This window comes from Diprion similis, chromosome 6 (genome assembly GCF_021155765.1).
Source record: "Diprion similis isolate iyDipSimi1 chromosome 6, iyDipSimi1.1, whole genome shotgun sequence".
In the NCBI taxonomy this organism is placed as follows: domain Eukaryota; kingdom Metazoa; phylum Arthropoda; class Insecta; order Hymenoptera; family Diprionidae; genus Diprion; species Diprion similis.
The window spans coordinates 3,443,030-3,461,968 of record NC_060110.1 but is presented as its reverse complement, the minus strand read 5'-3'; the positions used below and the strand labels follow the sequence as shown (position 1 = coordinate 3,461,968).

Here is an 18,939-nt window from a genome sequence, read left to right as displayed (position 1 = left end):
AGATTGGTTCAATTTCACACTCATCCTATTCACAAGACCATTTTCTCGAAAGGTACAGAGATACTTTTTCATATTAGCATTGTTGAATATTTAATTTCACAACATTACATACATGTGATTGCTTATGCACATAAATTAATGACAATATTAAATTAAGTACTGAAGAAAAATAACATCTAGTTCAGTAAATTTATAATAATACTCTTCTGAGTGAAATGAAAAATCGAAGTATCGAAGTATCGAAGTGTGAAATCGAACAAAGTATAATCATTTTAAACATGCTCATCGTTTGCACAGGATTACACACCGCAAAAAGACAGTGAATAGTAGCTATTAGTTTTGAATTTAACTAGAAAATGGCTTATTGGATATGCATGAGTTGTGCTATGAGCACGGTCTTACACACAAGTCTTGTAACTCAGGCAGAATTTCAACAGGAGGCTGTGACTCAACTATTGCAGAAAAATTCAGGTGGCGCTGCGATCGAGGGGTACATAAACATAACCTACACGTGCATGTGACTGATGTCTTCACGGTCTATGCTCGTGTGATACGCATGCGCGACTATCGTTATCTTTGTCGCACCGGGCATCCCTCGATCGCAGCGACGCTAGCGGCTTGACACGTTAAGAGGCTCACGTCGAAACCCACAGCTGCAAGGTAAGCTTGGGTTTAGACTTGAGTTCGTATGCGTGTCCGAGTATCGTATGATTTTCTTTGTCTCGTATAACACAAATTTCAAAAAAGTAATTCGTAATTAAATTTTTCTTCTTATTATCTATTAAAAAACTAATTCATAGATAAGTCTGTAATAGCAATAACTGAAAACTCACAACATTGAAATCAATCACTTTTTATATTTTTAAGCAAGAAAATTTTTCCATCATTCAATTCCCGGTTTTATTTCTTGCTGAATATCTTAGGCTATTGTTTCATAAATTTTTAACCAAATATCATCAATTAGCATACCATAACAGGTAAAAGTACTAACTGGACACTTTTGGAGAAACGATTCGCGGATTATCGGGACTGTCGATGATTCATTATATTTGCTATGTATCTGAGGTTTTTGAGTGTCCGTTAAAGAAAAAGCTAATTTCTCGTACTGAGAAAGATTAGTTTCATTAATTTTATTCACCAGTAAATAAAAGTTCATCAAACAAAATGGATGGTATTCATATAATTTTTTGGTCTTCCTTGGCTTTGGTCAAGACCGAAGTCATCCGAACAAATTACTCTGTTATAGTAAATCGCCAGTGTCTTCAATCGGTGCATAGAAAATTCTGCCACCAGCACTATTTCGCAAGTAATGACGAACAGGCGAGTGATCCAACGTATTACCTATAGATAAAGAAAATAATGTGCTCGTGAAGAAAATATTCGAAAGATTTTTTTAGAATTGTTCTAAAAAAATTACACACTCACTCACGTTAAAGTTCTCAGCACGGAAAGATACGCTATTGTTGTTTTAATAATCTGTAACAATACATCAAACTGATTTATTAATTTTCATATAAATTAAAGGCAAACTCACGCGCATAAATCCACTGAGTTAGATGATATCGGAAAATTTTTAATCCATGTAAATACCTTGATAGACGGCAGTCATATGCATGTGCGGGAAATTGATTGAGTTTCTATGCATCCGTACTACGCAGTCAGGTACAAAACACAATGTCTGGATATAGACATAAGTAGGTAGGGATGAAATATTGAATAGATTCATACTGCATTATTGAAACCGGACGTCCATAATCGTCGAACATTTCTTCATTGCACTGCATTGAACGTCGTGTGTACCGTACGGTCAGATCCAAATAGATTATGGATTACGACTTACTTGGGTGAAATTCTCCAAGGAAAAGATGTAAATTTTTCCAGCAGTCAAGTAAAGAGGCTGCTGAGCTCTGGCCATGCATATGATGAGATCCCTCGCTTGATGTGGCGGTATGTCATACCAGGCACATTCGTAACAAGCATCTCTAACGCGTTTGCTCTGAGAAATAATGACTGGTTTTATGCCTAAGGATGGATCATCCGAATCGTGGGTGTTCGAACTTGGGTAAGGATGAAAAATCGTTTGAAATATCATCGGGAATGATATTTGAGTCAGTGACAGTGAACGCAATGAAACAGCATCCCTAATATGTATGTAATTGGAAAGAATATGAGCGAATTTAAGTAAGGAAAACTAAGGTATCAACAATTTGAGAAAATATTTTATAATTGGAAGGTTCAACCTGATTAAACTCGGTGGTTTGGACTCGATACTAATGTTTTTCGGCTCATTTTGATCACTTGTCAAATTCCCATAAATCATCTAATAACATTGAAAAAATCTTACATTATAGTATAGTTAAAATGCACGAATTTAGTTGATGATGAACATTTGTAATCTACTTGTAATTTTTTTTTCAAATACATAATTTCTGAGAACAAGCCTAAAAACGTCAGATCAAAAACACCAGAAATTAATGATTTCTCAAATCGATGATATTCTAGTTTGCGATTTTCGAATTTACTCAGATTTATTTCTATCACATATTACGAAAATAACATTGCTAACAAATTTTTCGAACGATCTTTTTTCTTTTCCAAAATTTTAGTTCAGAAGGTCAAATTGATTCATCCTTGATTCAATTGCAATTTATCATGCGAGTTTGAATAACCTCACCTCTTGTATCAGACACTCGCCGATGAAACAATAGGCGTAGAGAAAGGTCAGCATTGAGGCCTCGTAGAAGGCAAAAGTAATCAAACTGGTCTTCTGAACCCTTTCGGAATTCTGTCACATGGAAAAATAAGATTTTATCACAGGTCTCTTTTCGTTGCTCTTTTCAATTTCACGAAGAAAAACGATTAGCTGCGAAGTGCTTACCACAATCACATTGAACCCATTGAGACAAATGAGCAAGGAAGAGCCAAACAGTTGCCCCAACAAAACAATGGTGAATGCCTTGTCCATTTTCTCCGCCATCCTAGGAATTTCATATTCTGATCAGAAATGGAATCAACGACATTCACCTCTTGGTTTTAAATATTATTGGAACACATTAACTCACCATATTAAACGTGAATGCCTCTTAACAATGCTCCGAATCCCACTATGTTGAAAGTTTGCCTCATCTTCTTTAAGAGCAGCTATTTTGCTGGATAATATTGAAAGTTCGCCACATATATGCAGCATCAGGGTTATGAACAGACCGTCGGATCCGATCAAGCCAACGGTCACTAGAGGCAATGTCCCCCCTTGATACACATAGGCCAAAACATACGTGTAGACCTCTGTGATTTCGAACGAATAACGAGTCCGGTACGGTAAAACGTAGGGTCTCTTACCATTGTGAACTTCTGAAAAAATGGGTTTTCTCTCTTAAGGATTTTACGATGTACGGAACATAATAGCTATTTATGTGGCATGCCCGTAAACCGCCTGTTTTTTTGGCAAGAATAAAGATTTCAGGACGAGCTGAAGGCGAGCCGGAAGCGAGTACTGAAATTATCCGAGCCAAAAAACGGTTTACGGGCATGCCACGTACAATATTTTTTACGGTATGGGCATTGAAAAGCAAAACGAAGAGTGAGGTTATGTCGCGATCTGTTCGACGAAGCTACTTTATTCGCCAGTTTGGGATGCGCACTTTGAACTGCGCATCAAAACTGCGGAATAAAGACTTTATTCCGCAACTTTGTCCGCTGCCGTATAAAGCGTCACTTTACGGAACGAAAACTGCCACAAAAAGTGGACTTTTCAATGCCCATGCCGTAAAAATTGATTTATAAATCAATTTGAAGCATGATTGTTGAACGGATCGTGAATTAATGGTAAGTAAATTACACGGGATAGATTCTCGGTTATTGAAACCTAGTTGAAAGTGAGGTTATATTTTAGCTGTGTAGTACTTGTGGCTGTCATTTCATTATGAGTATAACAGAACTTGATAACGAACAAGTGCAAAAGATAATAGTATACTCGAAATGAAATCAAAACTGTGTCCAACAGATCAGATATTGATTTTACACCAACGTTTGAATTGGTTTGCCAATTATTTTCAAAAATAATATTTCCGTCGATTTTATTAGTCTCAAATTATCAAATGTCGTTTCCCTCAAGCAATCGTTATTTGAACGAATAATTTTCGTCTTAAATATTAACAATATCTCGTCATTTCTGTATGAGTATGAGCATGTGCACTCGAAAAATATCCAAAATATCCGTATTTTTTCAACGTCAGATGATTTTTAAATAAAATATTAAAAAGTGGATTTTTTATATTTTATATATACTTGTTTTAACAAGTGTTTTGAGGTTGTTTGCCAAAAGTCGATACGATTTATTACTTACGTTGTATAATAATAAATAGTGTATGGATTATTTCCCAAATTATTGTATTCGTGAGCTCAGAAGATCTCTAAATGTTACATATCGATGCGATTTATTATTTGTTGTTATTTGTACATATAGACGCTGCATTTAAAATTTCGCTTCAAAATGGTAAAAAATTCAAAAGTTGGTGTTTCTTAATCTTTGGACGTGCATTTTATTTATCCAATAAATTGTTCCCACTTGGCGTAAAAACGACTCATCCGATTTCAATCAACCCCAGATTGTTTCGTAGTAGAAACTCCCAAAAACGACCTACTATTTGTTTCATCTCGATTCGTTAATTGCAAATTGCAAATTGAAAGAAATCATAATAAATTGACGCCTGAAAGTATGCAACTGTCACTTCACTCCCGTAACATGGGACTGCCTACCTGGGTGACAGGCATTGCGGTCAACATTATTGCATAAAATTCATTGCCTGAATGTTTTTTATTCGCGAATCACTTGAAAACTGTTCGGCCGATTTTTCAAATTCTTTCTCCAGTAACTTAGGCTATGTTCTTTCGATGAAACGAGTCAATAAAAAATGCACGAGCTTTATTTTACGTGCTTGTTATAGTTTTATTGATTTCGATGGTTCTATATTTTGGTTTTCTCTACTTTGAACGTTCTATATTTTGAATTTACAACAATTTAGCTTTTTGCATTTTGAATTTCTTGGAAGTGAATATTCGCGTTTGTCAAAATTCAACATAGTGATCATTTTACTTTCTGATGTTTTTATAATTTGTCTCAACCTCTTTAGTCATAAATGGTATTTTATCTTGAGATTCAATTGGTATTCGACAGACAACAATGTCTATATACACTAATATATTATAGGTGGGTTGGTTAATCCATAAATTCGGTAATATATTGACTGTCAATTAAACGTTATGTCATTTGATTAGACTTTTTGAGCTATGTATGTAAAAGCACTGTGCCTGACTTTTAAATTCAAATTTAATTATTTTTTTTCAAATTTTCTTTCTTTCAAATGCACGTACGCTCTGCTTATTGTTCAGTCTCATAATAATAAGCTTATTATAGTTTTACCTGGTTATAAATAACCAAACTACTTCACATAACAGTTCAGATTCCTCTTACATTGTAAGGATTGTATAAAATTAAAAATGACTTCAATGTCCCGGAAATTATGGTTGGGTACAGCTAATTTTAAAATAAGATCTATAGTGAACTCACTAAAGTATGCAATCACCAATTTCTCGATTAACAAATACCGACCACTTTCATCTTTCTCTGTCATCATCGATTCCATCATATGTTTTTGGATACTCTAGGTCAAATGAAAATGAACGGATCAATGCGTTTATGCCAAAGTAAGTCTATTTCTTTGGTCAGGATAACTACTGCTTTTCAAGGTACCAACCCTACGATTCCCTCATAACTAAATAAATATCAAGTATTGATTTTTGGCCAGTCCACTTCGTCAAGAGGTCTTTTCATAGTAAAACATACTTTTGCACAGTAATCGATGGATGACAAAATACCTGTCTTTTCTCCATCAGTGCCTTAGATCGATATGAAAATTTCAGAGTAAGATTAGCTGAGGCAAAGTGGAGTAGCTCAAAAATCAACTGGTGCGTTTTTTTTTCGACATTTTTTTAAACCGACCCACTTTGCCCGGAAAGAATACAATTTTTTGATACCCTAGAAAGTGGAATATTTCCAATCATTATGAGAAAGCAAGAACAGAAAAGTGCCTAACGTTTGAATAACCATCTGTAATCACTATGGTGACAATGATTTGAAATTTTCTCTGTACTGCCTTATCATATTTTCAAAAAATGTAGCGGTGTTGATATACTATAAAATTTTTATTGCTGGTTGAAAAAAGATACCGATTTTCTGTTTATCACTATGCCAAAGTAAAATCTTGTCCAAAATACGAAAAGGTCCGCTCTCAGCACTGTCCAATAATTTCGGAATTTGCATTTATCGTTACTTTATGGAATTAATTTTTCTGAGTAGGCGTTTTTAGCAAATCTAAATAGAAAAATCGGCTGGCCTAAAACAATCAGTCCTAAAGTTTGCCACAATTTTCACAATTAACCCAACGATAGCTGAAACTCAACTCAGTTCTAACCAGTTCTGAGTCGGTAAAACCCACATCGATTGATTTTACCATCAAAATCACGTAAAACCCGTTCATTAATTCCATCTGGAAAATCGTTGGACAGAAAATTCATCAAACACATACCTAAATACACATGTGGGCCTAGAAAAATGACGAATTAACTTATCGTATGGTAATCAATGAATCTTACTTGCAAATATGATTCCAGCCAGAGGCCTCAAATAGTAGAGAATAGCAGTAGAAAATACCAGAGGTACCAAAATTTTGAAAAATGTTTTCGCCATTGCGTTGTACGTGGCGTACAGCCGTTGCTCGTTGATGCTTCTGTTGTTCTTGAAATCCGCACGATCTTCATTCATGGCGTCAATCATCTGGGCTAGAATCCGATTTTTGTGAAAAACGATCACTTTCACAAATAAAATCATGTAGATAGTCGTCTCGGACAAGTTGTCCAACAGATTTTGGAGGTCGCCCATATGACGCGTGAAATCTGCACATTCCATGCCCACGTGAACGGCCATGTATACGAAACTCACGGCGAAACGTAGGTCATGTTTATCCTTAGGCCACATGCCGAATGGCGTTAACATGCGTTCAGTCCAACCCAGCAGGTCTGATACTTTGACAATTTCGTTTCCCTGTTGAAAAAAATAAAATGCAAAGCTTCATGGATGGTTTTGAAACGTTACAAAAATTGACGCTCCAAATTTATGAAATCAAAATTGCATCGAGTACAATCAATTCGATAACCTAAAGATGAGGTTGCATTTGTCCTCTGTTCATTATTGAAACACACTTTTAGCCATTGTTTAATCAACCATTCTTGTCAACAATGAAAATATGTTTAAGGCTCTTAACTCGTGCTGCGAGTTAGCTGTGACAGAATTTAGTATTTAAACTACTGTACACACAAGCAAAGATCATGGATTACCGAATTTCCCAACTATATGCTATGGCAAGCCAGTTCACACCGGTTTCGTGTTATTTAGTAAGTACAAGCATCCATTATCTTATCTGAATAACCTGAAATACAAGATCTCTATTTTCGGTTACTTTATAGTATAATTCATCTCATTTTCCCAGGTTCGTTGAACTTGGTTGTAACTCTTGGCAAACAAATTACTCTAATGCACTTTCACTGTAAAGTCATTCGGCATTAATCGTTTAAGTAGCTTGCATCTCTTATCTTTACCACTTGTTCATAACTCTGCAAGTCTTCCGCGTGAACTTCATATTTGATTTTTGATACTGATATTACGTCTTGTAACATAAAAATACTCTCAGATTGTCTGGCAAACTCATGTCGTATCTTTTGTAAGCTACTACGAATGACCTTTGAAAACAATTGCCAATATTATTTGAATCTCAAATAACAAAGGAGCATACAAATTATGTAAGAAAAAAGTTGACAAATAACTTGAATGAAAACTGAATACTTTATAATATTATCGCAATACTTGTTCTTAGTTTCGCACTGTGGGAGGCAAAACACTTTCACTGGCGAATAAATTCATCAATACATTATCTATTTCAACTGAAATTATCAAAATATGTTAAGCAAGTCATGAAGTACTAAAGAAGTAAAACCTGAACCCTGACCTGCATCGTGGAGGCGATTTTTCGTCCTCACAGGTTGACGAAGGACTGAATGATCGCCCTACGATTGAACCGAAGAAAAGTCCGTCTCGTTTTTGATTGGCGATTTGAACAGAAGGCAGACGCCAATCGAACCGAGAAAAGAGCATCGTCTAATTTAGTGCATTTTCAAATTTATGAGGACATTATCGATCTCACGTCAAAGATGGCGTGTAGGATGATCGTTAACCTTAACTACATTAGGATTAACTTATGTTCAGTTGATACACTTGGAAATATTCATACGCATGTAAAAGTAGGCTATGAATATACTCCGACGCAATATCTCTCTGTAAATTTTTAGATGCAACTACTGAAGGTTTCTCTATGACGAATATCGTAACGATGATGACAAAATTTTCTGTGGAAGTATAAACAGTTCTGCACGTCACGATAGGGAAAAACTACGTGATTCCTCGTCACATCTTATTTTATTATCGTACACTTTTTTTTTGCAAGCGTTCCTGCCGTAGCCTGCATTATATTAGCTGAAATTGACTTCTACTGTATGCATATCTATCGTTCATTCTCGAACAAGTCGAAAGAGTTCAAAATTTCGGATATCAGATTTTGGTCAAACACTCTTGCCGAGTTACTTTTCTCAACGTAACAGCCCAAAGCGTTTTTTGTTTTCAGTCATTAATTTCAGCTACGATCATATTACTTTTTTGTCTTAGAAACGAATTGTTCTAAAACAATCTTGATTTTCACTCAAAACGTTCATATGACACAATAATTTGAACCTTCATCGCTTATGAAATTTTCATATTCTAACTAAATATTCTGCATTTCTAAAATGTGCCAGTTTTTACTTCGATTAAATTCGCTTAACCATACAAAAAGACGAAAACTGTAAACCCTGTTTTGAGTTTTGTAATGCAGCCCGCATGAAAAAATAAATATACGAAAAACATATGAGCGTTTTTTTTCACGCTTTATATGTATTGTACTTTTTACACATACGTGCACAATTGATTATATTGATAAAAATATTTTGCTTACGAATTCGATATTATGTGTGCAAATGTGTGTCACATTCATTCGATCACTTGTGAGGCATGCATATATACGTAACAAATGTTCCTCATTTATCTAAATGCACAAGAATCTTATATAATTTGCACAAAACAAATATACGTGCTCAGACATTTTTCGCATATATATATATATATATATATATGTTTTTCATTCATTTGAATTATCATTTTTTGGTGACGGGTCACTGGCAATGATTGGGGTTCGGTATCACTGTAATTTTGCCCGACAGTAACTCCCTAGATCAAATGTTCCTAACTATCTACAACCGGTAATTTTCGTGGAGTTGAATTTTTTTATACTACTTTCTTTTTTCTTCTCTGTCTCTCGGAGAAATAATATCGGAATTATAGTCTGGTGATGAGACAGCTCGAATAGAAATGATGTAGTATTTCTATCAAATACATTTTGGCGTCGTCGAGAAAGAGATAAAGTTTTTAGTTTAGTTAGAAGCCTGACAACATATTTCTATTATGTCACAAACTTTACCGAAATTTTTGTCTCGCTTTTGTTTTGTTAGATTTGCGACGATTTTCGTGGACAAAGATTATCGACTGGAATAAATTAATTGGAAAGAATTTCACCGATTACACTGAAAAAAAAATTCATTTTTTATTGCTATTAGAAAGGTCAAGTCAAATGGATGTTCTTGGAATTACAAGAGAATCTACAGCAAATAACTACTTTGTGTTATTATAGTTGTTTATACTACATTTTCTATTTATTGCAGTATAAAATTTGCAAACTACATTTTTTCAGTTAAATAAAACCTCAGCATCAATTTTTATCTTGTTATAATATGATAATAGATTTTACAAAAAAAAAAAAAAAAACTGTTTTCAGATAAGAATTAGAAAGTTCTGTCAGTTTAAATTGTTCTAAAAACTCGTTGATTTTTTTATGTCAATGTTTACAATTCTCTTGTGCAAATATCTAGGCGCAAGATATTGTTTTCGGTAATAATGAAAAAGTTTCAAGAATTTTTTTAATAATATCGAATCGCAGAATCGAAAAAATCGGAAAACCCTGACAACGAGATTGCACAAGTTCAACATTTTCTATTTTTATACAAGATAACTGACGACGAGTTTCATTTCACAAACAATAATCTTTGACTACGGTAAATTCGGAGTGTAGTAAGCCACTTGAGCCATGAAACTTGACTCGATGGTGCAACATTATGTGTTGTGCAAAGTGTGTGCGATACGGAATCGTGTTTATTAGCCTTTCAGTCAGAGCTGCCACTTGTGCAGCGCTATTGTGAAACGACACAAGAAAACAAGATATAAAGTTGGATGTATTACGTTGGAAAAATAGAAATAATAAAATAATAATGAGAAAACAATGATACCAGAAGAAAACCAATGGGAACAACAACGAAAACTATCGTCAGTACAGTGGTGAAAATAATTAAATAGTTACAACGACTGCAGAGGCATAATAAGCAATGAAACTGATATAAAAAATGGCAGAAAAACAAAAGAATATCACTGATGATTAGAAAGAATAGTAATGAATAACTGCAAGACCCGATAAGCGAGCGTATATTTTTTCTAAGACAATCAATTGACTAGCAACAAGCACTGATATAACCACCAACGAGTCACGATAAAGCGTGCAAGGTCTTCGGAAGCGATGAACATACTACAACGGTGCGTATCCTTCGGTGACGAAACCGAAATAAAATCCACAGACAGAAAGAGTTTTCGTTCAAAAACAGAATTACTTTTCATTTTGCATAATTAATGCATTTATACAATCAAAAATTTCACCCAAAAGTTGGGACTCGTCGGAAAAACGACTCGTAAACAGAAGCGTCACTTTGATCCTTTCTAATTGTAAGTGTGGACTTAAACTCTTAAACGTAAAAAATGAAAAGGGGTCGCTGAAAACGAATGCAACGTCAAAATTACAAAATTCAATATGCTGAATGCATTCTGTGCATTTTGCACAAAATGCTTGGATCAATTTCGCTCTTTGCGTTATTCGGAACTATAAATGACGAAGAAGTAGCGAGATTCTAGTTTCATCTTAATTTTTTTTGGGAGGTGTTTTTGTTGTTTTATGTTGTTTTTTTTTATTGCTCAGGGAACATCTGATATTTCACTGTGTATTGCAGCGAATCGCGATTGCTTCGCAGAATTTCACACCGAACTTATCTTCTAATAAACTGTTAATATAACTTTCAGTTTTGAACGTTTGTAATTTACCAAAGCATGATGCCTAAGAGTAATTTGTAAAATAAAAAAAAAAAATTGAAGAAAAAAAAAATACTTTCACAAACACGAGATTCGCATAAGCATTTCGTGTAAAGTGCACAATATGCATTCCGCATGTTGAATTTTGTAATTTTAATGTTGAATTAGTTTTCAGCGACCCCGAAAACCTTCGGGTAATAAATTTTAAGCAAATCAGATCAGTTTTCATTTGTTTATTCCACCATATTGGATCGGTTATTTTGAATTTAAAAATTCTGACGTTGGGTTAATTTTCAGCGTCTCCGAAAACCCTTGACGAAGAAATTTCAAGCAAATCGGATCAATTTTTACATTTGCAATCCGCCATATTGAAACTGCCATCTCGAATTTTGAAATTCTGACGTCGGATTCGTTTTCAACAACCCCGAAAACCCAACATTACCGAGTTTCGCTTACCTAGTCTCCATAACCTTCCTACAATTGCATTTATTCTGTAAAATCGTGCGTTTTCAACACTTTGTTTATTTATAGTTTAGTTTAATTTATTTGATTTTCCTTACATCTAATAAATTTGTATAATATGTGTGTTTTTTCATGAATGTGGAGGGTCAGTGATGTTGCGTGACATTTTTATTACATTTCGTGTTTTTGTGTTGTTGTTTCATTCTTATGTGTAGTCTGCTGTTGTGTGATTTATATCAAAGTTTCAATGAATGGCATTGCATTCTACATAAGTTGTGGGAACTTTTCCGTATCTGGAGAGTGTTCCGGTTCTTAATGGCGTTCTAGACTAGATTAGTATTTTAGTGTTTCAGTTTGCTGTCAGCTTGGGGTCAAAGCTTAATCCTTGGTTGATAATCCAGTCAGTGAGGACTTTTTTAAAAGTTGTTGTTGGCTTCTTCTTCAGTTCAAATAGTAGTTGATTGTAGATCTTGTTGGTCATAATCGTCACTCATAGCGCTCGCTATATTCGCGAAATCATCACAATCCCTCCTAAAACCAAAAAAAAAAAAAAATTACCACAATATCTCAAAAATTGAATGTAAATCTTGAATAAACCTGCATTTTTCAAATTTCAAAGCACAAAATAAAGCGAAAAGTTTAGTATCTTTCAGCTATATTATATGTATAATCATTGGTTATTTGCGAACCTTTCCCTATCAATAATAACTATTCAAAGCTAACTTGAATCAAACGTGTGCCCATTAAAATTGTGCCCATTTTACCCATTATACATTAAGAGGTAGCTTTAAATATTTTATTTTTAAGCACATGCAATTTCGTACAAGAACTTGATAATACCGCATGGAATCTTTAGTGCTGTCAGTTTTATTACGCTTTAAAATGTTGTTACTATTTTTAAAAATTTCGGAGAGGTCAAAAAACAGGGGCACAATATAAAAAAAAAAAATTTCAAATCGTCGGCATTTTGTGAAAATTTTTTTTTAATTTTCCCGTGCTCCAGACTATTAAGACGTCTTTACTGGTAAAAAATTTGTTTAGATTTTTGTTTTTGGAACGCTACAAGAGTCAAAAACATGTCGACCAGGACGCGCCTTTTTTTTTGTAACCACCACTTTACCATCCTGTAACTTTTTGTATATATGATTTTTTTTTTTTTTTTTGGCGTATTTTTTATGCATTTTTGAAACATCAATGAAGGTTTTGAAAAAAAAAAAATGAATCGTACAAATGTTTTTTATTTCTATTTTTATCTCGCTGAGAAAAATGCCTAAAATTTAAACCTCTAGGCCAAAATACCAGCCCTTAAACACCTTTTTGACCGTGACTAAAGTGCTTATGTTTATAACGCTCCGAGGAACATGCATAAAAATACAAATTTATTAAGTAGTTTGCAAATGGACACTGTGAAAACCATCCACCTATTTATTATATTAGGTTTATTCATACTGTTCAGAGCTATTTTACACTTTTTACTAGTAAATATTTGTCTCTCTTCCATAAGAATCTTATCCAAAGCTGACCTTTTCGGAAAGTCCGCGTGTCTGCGCCGTAACGGTTATTTGAAATCAGCATTCGTTACGCAGGTGGATCGATCATTCATGCTCATGAGTATCAATCACGGCAATAGATGGAGCGTTCGTAAACTAACAAAAAGACCTCTCATTTCTTTCGCTCTGTCAACCAGAAAAGTAAGGAATAAAAGATTTGTAAATAAAAATTTTCACTGTAAAGTTGAAATCCAAATGATCTAAAAAAAGGGACTGTTCAAACGCTTTGTCTCCAACTAAGAGATATTTGATGTTTTAAAGAAATTTGATTTATTATAATTAATAGAAAATTATAACAAAATTGTTATTGATATAACGAAAGCGTTTTAAATATTGTTAACATTGGACGAAATCACAATTATCAATACTACATATTCTACCCACCGCAACATTATTCAAAATTCCAATGATTAGCTTCTCTTTAAATACCTCTCGAACTGATTTATCCAATGTTTCAAAATTACATAATTTTTTATTTATCTACTTCATTAAATTTTTTAGGTTAAGCAAGACTTTAATATCACTTTATTGTTACACCACCATTAAATTATCCCAATATTTAGAATACTAATAACGATCATCGTCAAACAGAATATTCACCAGATTTTCTGGTTATAGCTATAAAACCCATTTTCATTTTATACCCAGGACTGTATTTTTCAGTTATAGTAAAAAATGAAAGTAGTCGAGGACTTTATAGTAAGCACAACTGATTCTGAGAATTTCTCCCGGTACACTTTTTATTGAATTGCTTGAATTTCTACAACCTCGGATCTTGCTTCACCAAGATTTTGGATTTTCAGAAAAATTATTGTCACATTCTCTCTTTCAATTTGACTGTGATTGAATAAAACTAGAATGAAGGGACCTCCGTACATGTGACAAACAAAGAAAAAAAGAAAAGAAAAAGAAAAAAATGGATGCTTATTGCTAACAATAAATGTAAAAGAATAGGAAATCAGCATTCATTGTCATTGTACGTACGTACAATATTTATCACGACAGAAATTGTTTTCTTCTTTGTCATATCGTAAACGTTTTGTAAACAGTGTAATACAGTCAGTGCTGCACGTGTTCGAAACGGATTCATTTATTTAATGAGTAATTATCTATATATTATCATTATCCCTGCATCAAAGCTTTTTCTTAACAATCGTTACGAGTTGGGGGATTTTTTTCCAGAACACAAAAATTAAGAACATTTCTAAACGATCGAAGAGAACAGTTTTTCTTTTAATTCACGTTTACCATTATTCAATAGTTTTTGTATAATTCTGTAATAGTTTTCTGCATTTGAACCTGAGAATTCATTCCGCTGGCATGTTATTGGAATTTTTACTTTGCAATGCGACATCTGGCGGGAAAAAATCAATCTAATGCAACCAGCTTGACAGCTGATCGTCGACCGTCTTTTTCGCGTTTGAATAATAGAATTTTATATTATTGATTATGATTAATTAATTTATGTGACATGAGTGATTTGAAAGACCAAAAATTACGATTTGCCTCCATTAAAATTTCGAACTTAGGTTATGTGGTAATAAAATGGCGCCGACAACCAGGCTCTGACGTCATTAGGACATTTTCCAATAATCAAGTCATCATGTACTATATTAAATCGGGCTAAAAAGGTAACTCAAACTATGGAATATCGGTATCATAAGCATTTCTTGAAATTGATTGATGTTTAGAACTCTCCTGATACAAAATGTAATCTTCTCTTCTGGGGGTTTGGAAATGACTTGATATTTGCGCAATAGGTGGCGTAAGCTGATGATGCATTCTGGAGCAATACTATCGCCATCTTAGATGTAGATCTGTATCACAAAACTAACAATATATAATTTTTGATGCATCATTTCCGTTACTTGCGAATTATTTTTACAGAAGTTTGTCGAAATTATGAAAGATTTCTGCGGTGAAAGATTTTTTTTTTCATTCTCTTGTTTTAACTGTCATTTTTGTGCCGAAGGGAGTTTAATCAAGAATTCTTTCAGAAAATTTTTAGGTTATGCGTCTCTCATAAAAACTTCAGCTTGCTACGGCGAGAGTGTTTGCACAAGTAATATTTCTAAGAATCTTTTCGAAGTACTGCTTCGAAGTATTCTTGGTATGCACACTTTCGTCACAGAAACAGAAAGCCGAAATTTTTTAACTCAAACGATCTCGAGGCTTCCAGCACGGCTGCCATGAGCGTCTTCCGATTATTTTTTTCCCGTCCGTCAAATCCGAAATGACTTAACTTTCATTTGAAAGTTACAATAATAAGATTGGAATATATTGGTCACAGTATTGGAAAATATTGGAAAATAAGATGATAAGATAAGATAAGTGCGAAATTGGGTGCATTTCTTAGAAATTGATTGGGCTAGTCTTCATTACAATTTCCGTCAATTATCTAATCAAGATACTTAATTACTTGCGTGTGCCGTCGAGAGTCCATAACAGCTACGCTACTTTCTTCCAGCATTTCATTTTTGTTACCGGCCCTATCGAGAGAGTCAACTGAACGTATGTCAGCCACTAAGGTGGTTTTTATGTTGGTCATGTCAAAATTTCTTGGCGCTTACCCTCCAAAAGTAATCAGCATATGTAGAAAAAAACCTGATTAAATCTCCGAATTTTTCCGATAACTTTAACACGCGAGCAGTCGATTGTTTCCATGTAAAAATGCATAGATTTGAATTTTTTTTTAATAAATCTGTTAATTACTTTAAAACACTATCTTATAAAAAAAAAATTCCTGTCACTATTTTGTAGGAAATTTAATGCTCTACAAAAAAGATTTCTTGTCAAATTTTCGTAAATCTAATATATATCACATTATTAGATCGTAGATTAATCTCGTAGATTCCGCGTGAAAAAGTGTTTTTACAACTTTCGGCATTAGAGTATTCAAGTCCGCAAATATTTGTACGAAATTAACGATCTACCAGTACCTTTTTCCATAGCAACTTGACGCAACTTGACTTCACCCAAATTAGAAGTTTTTCTCACGAATAAATTGTTTCAGCTCAAGGTCCATACTTCAAACGAAGTTATCCACAAACAATTCGTTTGACGAGTATCATATTCGGTTCTGAAATCTAGTTCTAAATACATGTAAAAATATCACCTTTGCAATGCTAATTTCTCGAGTGTATCAGTGACAAACACGATCAAGCTTATTTCGTGATTGTTCAAACAATTACACAGAAAGTACGAGGCCAGAGTCAGTGAAATCTGCTAATAGAGTTATAAGTTTTTGTTAGTCTTTAGTCGATAACGATGTCTCATAGTGCGCCTTGTGTCTGGCAATCCGGACTAACTGTACCAAACGCACTTGACGATTGTTGAAGGAACTTCACAAGCACCTACTGCCAGTCATCGAAAATAAATCCCTACCTACGAACATCGGATTTCCTGCACCAGTTGAAAGTACAAATATTAATATTTTCCGGATATTAAGTAATGTCAAAAACCACAATCAAATCAGATCAACAAAGTCGAGGCGTTACTTTCCCGTAACCTCGAGGACTGCTTTTCTTCTAGTAAAACATTTTTCACTCATGATTACAGTTTTCTGGAAAAGTTTCAACACATCCGGGAAGATATCGGTTTTCAAAATGGCGGCCTAATAACAAAAGAATCTTAAGAGACTAATGTTTTCAGTACGATATTAACAATTTGAAGTTACCCATGATGCTTTTCATGAATGCTTCTTTGAATGCTACCGCTCTTCAATAACTGCATTTTCAACTTGAATCGTATTATGTTGGACAAACGACGCGAGATCATAAGAATTAGCATCAGTTGTGAAATGTTACCCGTAGATTGTGCAAGCGTTCGATGACCTCCTGGTCTAATTTTACTCAAGTTCAAGTTATAGAACTTTTCGATCTCTGACAGATCCGGCAGCTTGACTGATTACGTAACTCGAATTATGAGTTTACATTTCGTGTTATTGATTAAATTATATTTTTTATCTGTTGTCATGTAAGTACAGTCTTTAACATCCGCCATTAAAAATGTTGTAACGTGAATGAAAGAGTTAATGTTCAATTAAATTCTAAGAAGAATATGGTTCTCATGGGAGATTTAATATGCTTGATGAAGGCTGTTAGATCTATCTGATCTTGATTGATTTCAATTATGAAAATCCGAGGCAGCTGTTTAAGAAATAAATTGAAAAAAAAAAGAAATCTGTAACTACAGGGCGTAATTAAATCAGTAACCATATTGTTTTCACAGATAACTTAATCGAAGATTTTTAGTCGTGATTCCCTTTCACAATCAGCACAGTATAGATATTAACTCTTGTTTGAAAAACAGGGCTTCCAACTATATTAAAATCTGCGCTAGGATCAGTTTAAGACTTCATACAGTACTTGAGTCAATTTTTAGGAAGATTACCGAACTGCTAATTTCATACGCAAATGTAACTTACGAATAATCATGTCCAAAATAAACTATGTTCAACCGGAAACATGCGCTATATTTGAAAATCTAAGAACTGGTCGATGTGAAGAAAAAGGGATTTGAATTGGTTGTATTCTCGTATTTATTTGACTGACAATGAGTTAAATGTATCGCCCGAATAGAGCAGGAGGAGAGATTTCATCTTATTTCTATCGTCAACGAATCTACCAGATTCGCAATCGTTCCGAAGCGTTTTGAAACGAAGCATCGACATCTAAATTGTTTTCTATAACTCCAATCTTCATTATTTATGTGTTTTAAAAAAAATCTTTATAGTCTACTAATATAATAATTTGACAAACACTCGACGTACGACTATCTTGGAATAAATTTAGTAACAAGTATGGATTAATGGCCGTCTAATCTCCTTGAAAGCAACTGATGACAGTGACCTCATTCCGAACTACTTTGAAGTTGACTCATTATTTTGACGGTTAGGTGACACGCATGGACAGATGTAAATGCATAAAGTGAAAAATGATAAATCCTACAGGAAAAGGCGACCTATATGTGACTCTAGGAACTATAATCTCTACTCTGAAATGCAATGTATAAAAAACTTTCCACCTAAAATTGAAGCCAGCATGCAGCGAGCGTGGCGGGAGAGGGGGGGAGGGGGTATTAAATAGATCATGCATGCTAATTATATCCGAGATTCACATTATATGCAGTCTGAATTGATGGTACGTAGCAAAGATCCAAGTCATCGTAGCGAAGCAACCGCCAGCGTGAACAAAGATAGAAGGCGGGTAATTTAAATGAGTAGAACAGAGGTACAAGATAAATATTTCGTAATGACTGATAAGAACAAATGTAAACAGAGCGCGGACCCTCCGGAGGCAATACAGGTGTATCACTGCGACGTGTAGATACATTTTACACGAGAAAGGCAACGAGGCAGGTTTAATAAGAGGAAACGGATTCACCTTATCTGTTTCAGAACCTGTCTTTGTTTATGTTTGCTAAGCATTAGATTTTTATTCCTGTATTAATGTAATTGTATTTTAAATAGCGAAATTTATTGCTGTAAGAATGAACTATAAATCAGCCTTGGCGGTTAAAGGAAATACAGAAATATCTCGCGATAAGAATAGAGAAAACACAGTGAAGTAAACTACAATGAAATCCATGTTTCGT

The 18,939-nt window shown here is 34.1% G+C and overlaps 1 protein-coding gene across 1 annotated transcript; it reads right to left on the bottom strand.

The window, feature by feature from the left end:
• Window positions 1-1,196: 1,196 nt before the first annotated feature.
• On the bottom strand, window positions 1,197-8,082 carry LOC124406959 (odorant receptor 13a-like). Its single transcript, XM_046882702.1, has 8 exons — window positions 8,064-8,082; window positions 6,655-7,102; window positions 3,063-3,351; window positions 2,879-2,978; window positions 2,675-2,785; window positions 1,841-1,996; window positions 1,430-1,476; window positions 1,197-1,341 (listed from the first exon to the last, which is right to left on the bottom strand). Exons 1-8 carry the CDS (start codon window positions 8,067-8,069, stop codon window positions 1,338-1,340), a joined length of 1,161 nt encoding a protein of 386 aa, XP_046738658.1. The 5' UTR covers window positions 8,070-8,082; the 3' UTR covers window positions 1,197-1,337.
• Window positions 8,083-18,939: the final 10,857 nt, after the last annotated feature.